The sequence below is a fragment of the Hylobates moloch genome, unplaced genomic scaffold (assembly GCF_009828535.3).
Source record: "Hylobates moloch isolate HMO894 unplaced genomic scaffold, HMol_V3 SCAFFOLD_16, whole genome shotgun sequence".
In the NCBI taxonomy this organism is placed as follows: Eukaryota; Metazoa; Chordata; class Mammalia; order Primates; family Hylobatidae; genus Hylobates; species Hylobates moloch.
Genome location: NW_026652291.1, coordinates 54,724,292 through 54,737,423, shown reverse-complemented (window position 1 = coordinate 54,737,423; position 13,132 = coordinate 54,724,292). Strand labels below are relative to the sequence as shown.

The 13,132-nt window shown below is 40.3% G+C and overlaps 2 protein-coding genes across 2 annotated transcripts in view; one reads left to right on the top strand and one right to left on the bottom strand.

Moving 5' to 3' along the window:
• Window positions 1-6,509, top strand: part of ABHD12B (abhydrolase domain containing 12B) — a 29,441-nt gene extending 22,932 nt beyond the window's left edge. The window contains exons 10-13 of the mRNA XM_032179829.2: window positions 3,936-4,018; window positions 5,491-5,569; window positions 6,170-6,288; window positions 6,435-6,509. Coding sequence (XP_032035720.1) covers window positions 3,936-4,018; window positions 5,491-5,569; window positions 6,170-6,288; window positions 6,435-6,462 — 309 coding nt within the window. The 3' untranslated portion in view covers window positions 6,463-6,509. The remainder of the gene's footprint in view (window positions 1-3,935; window positions 4,019-5,490; window positions 5,570-6,169; window positions 6,289-6,434) is intronic.
• A 299-nt stretch (window positions 6,510-6,808) lies between these two features.
• PYGL (glycogen phosphorylase L) overlaps window positions 6,809-13,132 on the bottom strand; it is a 39,868-nt gene continuing 33,544 nt past the window's right edge. Inside the window, exons 17-20 of the mRNA XM_032179827.2 lie at window positions 11,962-12,169; window positions 10,891-11,025; window positions 10,341-10,407; window positions 6,809-7,650 (exon numbers count right to left, since the gene is read on the bottom strand). Coding sequence (XP_032035718.1) covers window positions 7,486-7,650; window positions 10,341-10,407; window positions 10,891-11,025; window positions 11,962-12,169 — 575 coding nt within the window. The 3' untranslated portion in view covers window positions 6,809-7,485. The remainder of the gene's footprint in view (window positions 7,651-10,340; window positions 10,408-10,890; window positions 11,026-11,961; window positions 12,170-13,132) is intronic.

Below are 13,132 nucleotides of genomic sequence, written 5' to 3'. Positions count from 1 at the left end.
CCCTCTTTCTGTTACAAATTAGGCTAAAGTGTTATGTATGGCAGGAAGAGGCAAGGAGAATTCAAGGTAGGGAGAATTACAGAAGAGAGAGGCTTTGCTCACAGGTGTGGCCAATGAAGACTTCACAGCCTATTGGACCTAAGCTTCTTTCTTGAAGGTGAGGGAAAGCAGTTAGGAAACAGAGCAAGGAACAGGTGAATGTGAACTCAGACGCCTGGCAGGAATGGGGCTGTTCTATGTTATAAATTGCCTGACAGTTAATAGAGGGTTTCTACACAAGTCTTTCGCACTCGTTATTCTTTTAAATCCTCACAGCAACTCTGTGAGTTTGTCATCATTGCTTCCACTAAGAGATGAGAGAAATGGAGAACTAGAGGCTTGCCTAATCGTCACATATCTTATAAGAAGAAGAAATGAGACTCAAACCTACATCTTCTAATTGCAGGCAGATAGACTGGAGGTGAGCAGGGTTTGGAATGAAAGATTGTGGCCAGATGTGGATGGGCTTGCTGTCTAGTTGTTGTTTTCAGTAGATAGTGTGGCATGCCCAAAGCTTTGTAACAGCAGATTTAATATAACTGGTATTTTAAGGATGTTTATCTGGTGGTGTTATAGAAGAGAGAGGAAGGTAGGAAGACCAATTAGGAGAGCCCATTGCCATGGTCTAGGCTGGAGGGGAAGGTATGACCTGTAAGTCTCAAAGGGCACTCCTGGCTGGAAGGGAATGAGGAATAATGAGAGTAGATTGACCTGGGTTTGCTTTCTTCCTACTCTTTCAGAATTTGAGATGAATTGCTGAAGGACTTCTCTTATTGAATTCTCCTCAGGGGAGTCTTAATTCCAGGGGTGAGAGTACCAGAAGACAAAAGAGAAAACAAAACAAGAAATCTTGCCCTTAGCATGGAAGACGAGGGAGAAGAAAGAGAAGGAAAGGCAGTGTCAGGAAGTCCAGGGCACACCTGAATGCAGATCAGTTGCTATGAGACCAGGGCAAAAAGTTCAGGCCAGACAAATCCCACAGAACCAAGGAGATTCCGGCTGGGCACAGTGGCTCACGTCTGTAATCCCAGCACTTTGGGAGGCCGAGACGGGTGGATCACCCGAGGTCAGGAATTCAAGACCAGCCTGGCCAACATGGCGAGACCCTGTCTCTACTAAAAATACAAAAATTAGCTGGGCGTTGTGGCAGGTGCCTGTAATCCCAGCTACTCGGGAGGTTGAGGCAGGAAAATCACTTGAACCCGGGAGGCGGAGGTGCAGTGAGCCGAGATCGCGCCACCGCACTCCAGCCTGGCCAACAAGAGTGAAACTCCGTCTCAAAAAAACAAAACAAAACAAAAAACCAAGGAGATTCCTGGGGAATAGCAGGCCTAAGCCAGAACTATGAAGCAGCAATTCTATGTAGTGGCACTGGCTTACCTATTTTATACCCATTTCCTTACCACATTCCCTAAAATGACATCAATCACTTTCTAAAATCAGAAAAATTGTATTTAAGTTTATTCTATTTAGAAAGTCTCTATTCTATTACTACAGTTCATAGTAGGAGATTATTAACAAATGACATTATAGCCATGGGGCAAGTTTTAGTTTCTTTTCTTTTTAAAAAATTGTGAAGCAGAAGTTTGTATTCATTGGGTCCAGCCTCCCTATTCTGTGCCTATTTCCTTCCCTTGGCCATGTCCCATTTACTACCCCCTCTACCCCTCCTCTCTCAGGCACAACATGAAAATGTATAATACCTTGCTTATTTTTCCTCTTTGCAAACTTATTGCAAAGATTTGTAATCCCAGCACTTTGGGAAGCTGAGACAGGCGGATCATTTGAGGTCAGAGTTTGAGACCAGCCTAGCCAACATGGCAAAACACTATCTCTACTAAAAATACAAAATTACCTGGGCGTGGTGATGCATGCCTGTAGTCCCAGCTACTTGGGTGGCTGAGGCAGGAGAATTGCTTGAACCCAGGAGGCAGAGGTTGCAGTGAGCCGAGATTGCACCACTGCACTCCAGCCTGGGCGACAGAGTGAGACTCTGAAAAAAAAAAAAAAAAAAGAAAAATTTAAATCTGGACCAGGCACTGTGGCTCATGCCTGTAATCCCAGCCCTTTGGGTGGTTGAGGCCAGAAGATGGCTTTGAGCCCAGGAGTTCAAGACCAGTCTAGGAAACATGGTGAAATCCCTTCTCTACAAAAAAATTAGTCGGGTGTGGTGGCGCACCCCTGTAGTCCCAGCTAGTATGGAGGCTGAGGAGGGAGGATTGCTTGAGCCCAGGAGTTTGAGCGCTGCAGTGAGCCATGATCATGCCACTGCACCCACTCCCAGTCTAGGCAACAGACTGAGACCCTGTCTCAAAATAAACAAACAAATAAATAAAATAAGTAATATCTGAAATTCAATCATACTAAGATGAAAATGACAGATAATAACAAAGTGTATGCCAGAGATATTTGCACAATAGACTGATTTTGTCTCTAGCAAATATTTGTCAAGTGTCTATTATGTACCAGGAACTTTTCTAGTTTTTGAGGACACCACAGGGAATAAGAAAGTTGTGGTCCATTTACCTATGAAGTTCATATTGTTGATGGAGAAACAGAAGATAAATACATTAAAAAAGAAATCCAATAGTGAGAAGTTCTGTGAAAGCACCAAAATAATGTGATGGAGAATGACTGGGTGGTGGGGGCAAGGTTTGATAGGTGGTTATGGAAAACAGCTGTGAAGAAATAGCATCTGAACTGAGGCCTGCCTGAGATGAAGCCAGCTGATGGGAAAATATAGAGATCTCAGGCTGGGGTAGAAGTAAAGACAAGGGCCTTGAGGTGGGATCAGGCCTGACATGTTCCAGAAGCAGAAGGCAGCAGAGCCAGGAGGTGGACAGGAAGGGGCTTAGTGATAGGAGATGAGGCTGGAGAGGGAGGCAGGAAGCCGCCGGATTCTGCAGGGCCTTGGAGGCCACGGTGACATGTTCAGGTTTAATCCAATTGCCTTTGGAGGGTGTTAAGCAAGAGTGCTACAATCTGATTTGCGCATTAAAATAATCATTCTGGTTTTCCTGTGGGAACTGGATTATGGAAGGGTGAAGCCAGAAGCGGGGAGCCACTTGGAATTGCAGCTTAGTATAAGCAAGAGATGAAGGGTGACTTAGGCTAAGTGATAGTAGGGATGGGGAGAAACGAATGGGTTTGGGATGCAGTTTTGGAGGCAGGATTCAAAGTTTGTGAGAAAGGTGCAATATTGCTCAGAGTTTTTATCCTTTACTCCTTATTTCCAGATGAAATGGATATTTCTAGGGCATATAAACTAACTTACATGTTGACTATGTGAGTCAAAACATTGTAAAAGTGGATTTAGCTAGCATTCTATTTCTTGGATTTTGCTATTAAACAACAAATTTAGTATGTCTAGAGTGAGCATTGTTATATCTGGAATCCTGCGGTCATTGTTAAAAACTAAAATGTCTTTTAAGGCATTGGCATATTAAATCATATTCAAAAGTTTGTAATGTTCGAATTCTCTAAAATCAATTTTCTATGTATTGTATATTTTCATCAGAATTTTTGACTAATCAGAATATTCTGTCCACCAACTAAACCAGTTATGTTCACAGTAGAAGCAATTTTTAGGTTTTGCATACCACTGCTTCTACATGGAGAAGTAAGAGTTAGTGGTGCCATTTGTAGGAAGTGAAAACAAAATGTTAACAATGATGATCTATGATGGCAGGATTATGTGTGCTTTTTTCTTCCACGTTCCTTTCTTTTTTTCCAAATTCTCGACGTGCATTACTTTTTAAATCGTAAAAGTTTTTTGTGACTTTACCTTATTTAGAGAGTCACTACTCTCTGTGTTACCCTGGTTCATAGTGAAAGACTATATAACAAATGGCATAGCTATGGGGCAAATATTCATTTTTTTTCTTTTTTAAAAATAGATTTACCGGAACATTCCAGGATTTTTACGTACACTTATGGATGCCCTGAGAAAAGACAAAATAGTCTTTCCTAATGATGAAAAGTAAGTTAATGATGAAAAGACATGCATTATTACTGTATCTAAAGGATTCTAGGGGCAACTATCATGTGACTTACTGGATGGTGACATGAGACATCCTGAATATCATTCTTATTCTTAGAATATTATTCTGCGCTTCTTAGATGGGCACTAAGATTTGGGTAAAGTATCTATGAATTTTTAATATTTGCTATTTTCCTCATGTCTAATTCAATGACTTCACCAATTCAGTACTCTCTCTGAATTCATAAACGAAGTTGTATATCTATGGCCTATCAAGACCTTTTAAAGGGCTGGGAGTGTTAGCGTATGCCTATAATCCCAGCACTTTGGGAGGCTGAAGTGAGAGGATAGCTTGAGCCCAGAAGTTTGAAACCAGCCTGGGCAACATAGGGAGACACCATCTCTACCAAAAATTTTTAAAATTAGCCAGGTGTGGGGGCACGTGCCTGTCATCCCAATTACATGTGGGGCTGAAGTAGGAGGATCACTTGAGCCTGCGAGGTTGAGGTTGCAGTCAGCTGTGATTGTGCTACTGCACTCCAGCCTGTGTGACAGAGTGACATCCTGTAAAACAAACAAACAAACAAACACACAACCAGCCTAACATTTCTTGAGGCATCCCTGACTTCTAGGCCCTTTTCCCCATATAATGAAAACTCATCTACCATCCACCATACTAATGTGACAGCAAATCCAATGACTAGAATTTATCAAGTTAGCCTGTTACAGTTAGAGAATTTAAGAATGCTTCCAAATAGTTGTTGCCAATACACTTTTCTATGTCAACACACTTGAGAAAATCCAACATTCTCAGGGGTGTCAGTGAGTCACTGTGGCAGAGATGGATGGCTATCAGAATTTTGGGGGGACAGGAAAGCATTGTTTGAGGAAGTAACTGGAGTGGGAGACAAGACATTCTTCATGCCATAGCCCTTTTGAATTAGCATACTAGGGGGTTGACCAGGAAGCCAATCAGACCTGTTAACTCTGTGTCTATCCTCTACATTTATGGAGAAAAGTAAACAAATTGCTACAAAGAGGTCTCTGATTCTGTCATAGTTTTTGTTTTATTGAGGTTTTGAGTTTTGTTTTCTTTTCTAGTCTTTTAATAAAATATTTCAGACGTTACAAAATAGGTGGAGTAAAGAAGAATATAAGGTTCTTCTAACAGTGTACAAAATCAGTGTTTCAGTGCTTTTTTTTTTTAGTATTTCCAAAAATTATGCAGAAGTAAATTAATTAAACAGCCAGTTAAATTGCATGAGTAAATGGGAGAGAGGGAAACTTGCATGGAGAAAAAAAGCTACTACGTGAAATTTTTAAATGTATGATATTGTTATTCCTTGGAAGGAAGGAAAGAAATTTCTTGTAATTTAGACAGGCCTCATGTTTTGCTAAAGCTTTAACTTAGAAGAGGAGAAATCTCAATGTATAATTCTTTAACTGAATGCTTTTCTTCTACTTGTCCCTAGTGTTAAATTCCTTTCTTCTCCTCTTCTCATCTTACATGGAGAGGATGACAGGACAGTGCCTTTGGAGTATGGGAAAAAGGTAAACTAAGGGCTCAATGCTGACTGAAATATACTATACTCATTTCACCATTTTTTTCATTCAGCCAAACTTTGATTAGAGCCTAAAGGAGGGTCTCTGACATTATAGGCGATTCTCTACAACCCTAAATAGGCTCTATAGGTTTATAAAATGGCTATCAGTGTTCTTGGCTACTTTAGCTCAAAGGAGTGTTTGTGGCAGAGCCTGGCTCCTCATCTGGGTTGTGTGGAGCTGCAAGTGTAGGGTATCCCAGGCTGCTGTGGGAACCTCTGTGTCATCTCTACTGTAGTGGCTCTAAAATGGAAGATGCAGAATTTAAACAAACTTCTACTAGAGTGGGTCCATAGCAATTCCTTGTCATTTTGCAGGGGGGTTCAAGCAGGGAAGGATGAGGTTTTATCAGTATTCTATATTAGCTGAGCAGCATTCAGATCTTTAGCTGTAGAGACAGCCAACTGGGACATGGAGAGTTTTTGTGTCTCTGGCTTAATGGAACAAACTCCCCAAGTTAGCTGTTTCTGTACACTTTTAGGGAAATTGGACTAGAAAAATCTACAGCTTTGAACGGCCAGCCTTTGAGTCTCTTTCTGTACCTTGCAGCTCTATGAAATTGCATGCAATGCATACAGGAACAAAGAGAGGGTCAAGATGGTTATCTTTCCTCCTGGCTTCCAACACAACTTGCTTTGTAAAAGCCCCACACTGTTAATAACCGTGAGGTAAGAGTTGCTTTGCTAAATGTATGTTGCCCTTCAAGGCAATTAGGGCTGCTCTGGCTTACTTAGGCCACAACACGAAAATGTATAATATTTTGCTTATTTAGGTAGGGAAAGGGTATGAGCTGATCTGGGTCCTTTTTCTACAGAGATTTCCTGAGCAAGCAGTGGTCATGAGTCTGGGAGGAGTGGAAATCTTCAATGAAGACTTGGTCCAAACACCATCTGTGATGTGTATTGTTTTAATGTAAAATTGTACTGGGCTGGTCGGATGAGCTGAAGCCATTGACTTCTCTACAAATCACTTGCCATTTTAACAACAGAAAGTACAAATGTTAGGCAGTATGGAATGTTCTCGTTTAGCTTATCATAATCTACTTTGTAAAACATGCTGAAACCTCACTGTGGAGAACCAGAATTTGGTAAAATCTAGATCCTATCTAAAAATATGTAGTTATCAAACATTCTATGGATATTTGTGAATAAGGTAGTTGCTATGGTCTGAACATCTGGGCCTGCCCCCCAAATTATGTTGAAACCTAATCACCAGTGTGACGGTAATAGGAGGTGGGGCTGAGCTCTCATGAATAAGATTAGTGCCCTTATAAATTATGACCAAAAGAGCTCTTCACTCCTCCTACCATTTGAGGATACAGTGAGAAGGCTTCAACTATGAACCACAAAGTAGCCCTCATCAGACGCTGAATCGGCCAGCGCCTTGCTCTTGGACTTCCCAGCCCCCAGAACTGTGAGAAATAAATTTCTGTTGTTTGTAAGCTACCCAGTTTATGCCATTTTGTTTTAGCGGCCCACAGGGACTAAGACATTGGTCTTTGGTTTGGACTCAGATAGCAGTGTAAGAAAGTTGCTTCTACATAGTTAAGTTTTTTGTATTTTAGTTTAGTTCATTTAAATGGCATTTGAAAGTTCTAAGCAGTTTTCTAATTTTATGACTAGTTTTGGGGTAAATCCTAGCAGTAGCAAAGCATCACTAGATTTGCTATAAAATTAGTTTTGGCACTCATGTAGCCCTTGGAAATTGACACTTTATTTTTAAGCTCTATTACATATAATTTCCCTCCCTATTCCCAGAGATACTCAACTATTATAGATTATTAGCTAACAAAACAAAAACCAGTGAATGTTGTAAAAATGTTCAAGCTCAGTAAGAAGCTATGTTTTCTAGAGACATTCTAGAGTTCAATTTCCATTGACTTTGTTAGATTCACTGGATAGAGAAATCTTTAGATCTGAAGGTTCCACGTTCCAGATGTCCCGGGCATATTCTTTAATTGTTCGGTCACTGGAGAATTTCCCCGAGGCAGCTATGTTTTTGAGTACCATTGTGTTCCAGGCCTTTGGATTCTGTAAACAACATATGCATATACAGCCCAGAGTCCCAGTGTGCAGTGAGCTTTATAATAAACATCAGCCAAGCACATCCAAACACATTTCATGAGGGCAAATGACAGGAATAAATTACAGTAAATTACAAATATTCTTGCTTGTCTGTTGAGAGGTAGAATAGAATGCACTTTTCTCATATTTAGAGTATAATTCTCTTAGGAATGAAAAAAGTATTTTTCACTCTAAGAGAAATCATGGATGTACATTGCCTAGTTGGCAATTCCTGCTATGGTTACAATGTTTTGGCATGTAAGGCATATTTCCCATGCTTTCTTATGAATGAAGATACTTCCCTTTAAACTATAGGGGAGGAATCATTGTCTGCTAAATGCCATGTCAAGAGACTTATCCTATGGCTCACAGAGTTTGAAAAACACTACCCTAAAATGTTAGCTATTATGCAGGCAAACAATTCAATGAGAGGCTTTATTGACCTACTTAGCTTTTCTTGTTCTTTCTGAAGGTACGCACCCTAGTAGGCTTACACCGAGTCCCAAACACTCCACTGGGGCTTCAAAACAGGGTCAATTGAGTCTTTATCCTTAATAAAAATATATCAAAATTTCATAATTTTTGTATAAAAGAATATGATAAGAAAGAATTTATTTTATAGCCTCTTAATTTTGTAAGGAACTCTAAAAGTGTATTGGAAGTGAACAGAACATTATTCAAAAATGTTATCAATGCATTATAAATGCTTACGAGAAAGACTAAAACTACCATCATTCCTTAAGGTACAGCAAAACAGCATCTGAAACTTGTTTATTCAGACTTTGGAAACTTCCTATAATAAGAGGAGGATAAAAGCCTTCTCTCTTCATTTTCTTTAACTATTTAAATGGATAATGAATAGACTTCCCAGCCATATGGGTCATGTTTACTAAGTCTCAACAATACAATCATTGTTAAGAGTAAAAAGCTGCAATTTGCACTAATGAACAAGGAAGACCAAATCAAATGCTGGGTTTCTAGATGAGCACGCTTTGGATTTGGGCCATAATTTTAACAGAGCAGACATTCACATTTGTCACAGGAGAGAAAAAAGAACATATTTTTCTTTCCTGTGCTGTTTTATTGATCTGTCTTGAGGTGGCCATTCTCTTCCCTGTGTCTTTGCATTCTTGGGGCCTGTATATGGCTTTTCTCTCCAATGTACAGGAAGCAGGTAGTGAGCCCCTGAGCTTAGCTCTAGCACTGTCCTGCTTGTTTGTAGCCATTAACTTGAACTTATTCTGGTCTATATGCCACTGGGGGACTGGCCATTATTCTATTAGAAGATAAGGGCTGTAAAGCAGCACAGGCGTTGAATGATCCTTTTTAAAATCCCAATGGGACATTTAGGATGACTGTAGGAACTACCCTTTTATCTGCCTTGGGAAAGGAATAGAAAGAAATGTTAGTAAAACCCACCCTGGAGTCTTGGCACAGAGCTAGCCCCCTCCAGTATCCATTCCTCTAGAGTATCTGAAATTCACAAAAGTCTCTCCTATCAGAGATGATCAACCTTTTTACATATTTACAAAACACAGCTAGAGAGTTGTTTGATAAAGCGTATAACTTTGCATGTGGAGGCTTATTCACATGGCCCTACCCATCCCTTTTTTTTTCCCTCAGTATAGTATTGTCTCTTTATTCTTCTTTCTTTTTTTAAAAATTCAGTTATGAAGCTTTCTCTTTCTACACATTTATATTCTATCGATACAGCCCCCTCCATGAGAAGTCCACAAGAGGTACTTATTTTGCAATTTTCAAAGAATAGGGGTCAGTCCTTATCTTAACAAACCATGGTTTAGCCTTAGAAACATCATGGCAGGTTTCTCAAATCCTGATGGTAACCCCACCCACTGCTGGGAAAGAATCTCTCAGTGGCGGGGCTGGCATCTGTACTATGATGAAGCTACGTTGGTGATTTTGATGTGTACCTCTGGTTAAGAATCTCGATGTTCAAACAGGCTCCTTGAGGGAGGGGAGGGAGGGCGAGACCTCAACTTTGCTCATGCTGTGTTCTCAGTGCCAGCACAGTGCCTGGCATGAAAAAGACACCGAATGCCCCTCTGAGGCTTTATTTCCTTAGCTTCCAGGACATGTCTGCTACAGAGTGGGTGCTCAATAAATATTGAATTATTTGTGACTTTTAAAAAACTTGGATATTAAAAAATTTACAACTGGCTGGGCATGGTGGCTCATGCCAGTAATCCCAGCACTTTGGGAGGCAGAGGTGGGCGAATCACCTGAGGTCAGGAGTTCTAGACCAGCCTGGCCACCACGGTGAAACCCCATCTCCACAAAAAATACAAAAATTAGCTAAGTGTAGTGGCACATGCCTGTAATCCCAGCTACTTGGGAGGCCAAGAGGTGAAGGTTGCGGTGAGTCAAGATCGCGTCACTGCACTCCCATCTGAGCGACAGAGTGAGATCTGTCTCAAAAAAAGAAAAAAAATTACAACTCCTGCTGAAATGTCAAATCTCAACCTTGGCCTGAACTTGGGAAAAGTCAAGGTTTTTTTTTTGTTGTTGTTGTTTGTTTGTTTTTGTTGTTGTTTTTTTGATTGCTTAATGGGGATCTGCTATTTAGATTTAATTTTAAAAACCCACATTTTAAATCATAGTAAACTGGTTTTCTTTATAAATCTTGGCAATTTACTCACCATGTACAGCTGACTCACTTTATCTTGACACTTGACATAGGCTTCATAGTCTGCAAAGACTTTAAACCTTTTATTTTGTGATTGGAAGAGGAAAAAAAACAGTCAAAAGCTTCATTAATAGATATATGCTAAAATTCCATGTAAATCATCTTTTGCTTAATATCGGGCATGGCTGGTTTACCAAATTCATATTTCTGTTTGTAAGACTTTTAACCAGCCCTCAACCTTCTTATGGTTCTCACATGTGAGAATGCCATCACTTGGATGCATTTGGAAGTTGGGAATATCAGTGGAAGGAGAAAAAGAGAACCAGATTTGTGTGTGTTATTCTTAAACCTTACTGGCATCGTTGGTGGAGAATATCTAACTTTTTTCCCAAGCCTAAATTACCTGAGCAGATCACGCTAATTTATGCGGATCTACATGAGTGGGTTTAAGTTGGTTTAAGATTGGTTTAAGATTTTCTTGTTGGTTTTAGAGTTGGTTGGTTTAAGATTTTCTTGTCCCCCTTTCATGATCCAAATAGCACCATCTTCTTATGGGAACTCACCTGTCATGATAAAATAGCATGTTGATGATATCTTTGAAGAGGTCAGGCTGCTTGGGAGAAAAAAAGCCATTGTCAATTTGATCAATGACCAGCTTCAGCTCTGGAAGTGCCTCATAGTATTCTTTTGCCTCATACCTGTGGGGCAGAGGTGGGTGGGTGATAAGAAAAAGGCTCTGTTATTGTGTTGTGTGATTAACAACACACTAGACACTGCATTCATTGTGAAAAAATACATTCAGAAATACTAGCATTCAAAGAAGTCATTATAGATTTCGCCAAGAGTATATATAACTTTTAACTAGATCTGTAAGTCCTTCTCCCTGTAAATTTGATTCCTTATAACCAAAGACACTAAGAACAATAGATAATGAAAACTGTAGTCAAAGATCAAGAGTCTGATGTGGTAGAATACAGCAAGGTCCATTTCAAAGCAGACTTTATGGCTCTAAATGAACATTGTATTAAGTAGATCAGTTGCTTTTTGGATCCACAGATTCTCAAAAGTTGTTGCTACTGAGTGAAACTGACTTCCAAGGGTCTGGAAGTATATCCAATATCCTCCAAATGTTGCTTCTTTGGGCAGTACTCTTTATTTTGTGCTTGAACTCCGGTTAATAAACCCATCCAGATATTAAGTGAAAATAAATGTTTCCAATTACTTCTGTACACCCGTATCTATTCTCTATCACATTTTCGTCAATTTCTTTGATATCTTAAAGGAGCACCAGATCATGATTTAAATTATAGGTAACCTTCTAACCAGAAACTGGTTCATCTTTTGATCAAAGTAAAAATCAAACGTATGGAGGAAAAATAGCTCTTTGAGGCCAGCTCTGCAATGGCCGATAACAAATAGTAACTCCTCCATGTGTCTGTACTGTTACTTGCTGGGTTTAATAATATTAATCTGTGGCCAGGAGGCTCTCCTGCCTCATCATGGGAGATGTTCTGCTGCCACCTCTTATGTGATTCAACCTCAGTGGGATATCTGTGTGAGCAGGAAGCCCTCTGAGGTCACATACCTTCTGGCGGGGTGGGGTCCTGCCTAGCAAAGAGAAGCTATTCTCTCACCCTTTCTTGTCCAAAGCAGCCACATCATCTACCCTCATGCCAAAGATGAACAGATTCTCTTCCCCGGCTTCTTCTGCCATTTCCACGTTGGCCCCATCCATGGTCCCGATGGTTAGGGCCCCATTTAGCATGAACTTCATATTGCCTGTCCCCGAGGCTTCGGTGCCTGCAGTGGAAATCTGCTCTGACAGATCTGTGGCTGGAATGACTGCAAGAAAGGTAAGTTAAAATTAGTAATTTTGTCTGTCTAGATCTGCTTGTATTGTATTGAAGCATTTATTAAGTTGGGCCGTTTTGATAATTAAAGTAATACATGCACATTAAGACAAACATTCAAATGGTCTAGAAGGCAGATCACACTCTTTCCCCTTGACTCAGGCAACCACTTTTGTCCATTTTATATGTTTATATTTCTTTCTCGAGCTGTAAACTTTGAAGAGTATCTACTGACTGCGACAAACATTGATACTACATTTCTCTTCTTCCTTTTATTCCTTCCAATTTTTGTTACGGTTTTATTTTTATTTCTTCTACGTTATAAAATATATTGAAATTTTTTTTTCTTTCTTTTTTTTTGGTACAGGGTCTCACGCTTTCACCCAGGCTGGAGTGCAGTGGTGCAATTACAGCTCACTGCAGCCTTGACCTGCTAGGCTCAAGCAATCTTCCTGCCCCAGCCTCCCAAGTAGCTGCAACTACAGGCGAATGCCACCATGTCCAGCTAATTTTTAAAAATTGTTGTAGGTATGGGATCTCCCTGTGTTGCCCAGGCTGAACTTCTCTCTCTTGATCCATAACATTCAGAGGGTCTCTCCAGGACTCCTCTTTGGCAACCTGAGGAGACTGGATTGTCTGCATTCCTTCTACTTCTCACCAACTTCCTTCCACTTTCCCTGCAGGGAAATAAGCCACACGTAATTGAGGTGTGCCTGGGGCTAGACTTCTAGCCCCTGACCTTTCAGGCTGATTTGCACACAAATTAGAGCTGCCTGAAGCACTTCCTTTGACTACAAAGGTCAGGACCACTTTTCTGCTTTTCTCTGAGAGCTTATTTGTGGATTAGATGTATCTTCTTTTGCATCCCTGGGAACCTGGCTCTTTTCTCTTTATGCAGAGAGTTCTTAAATAGTAACATCAGAGGACCTAAAAACACCACAAAAAGAAAAAGCTC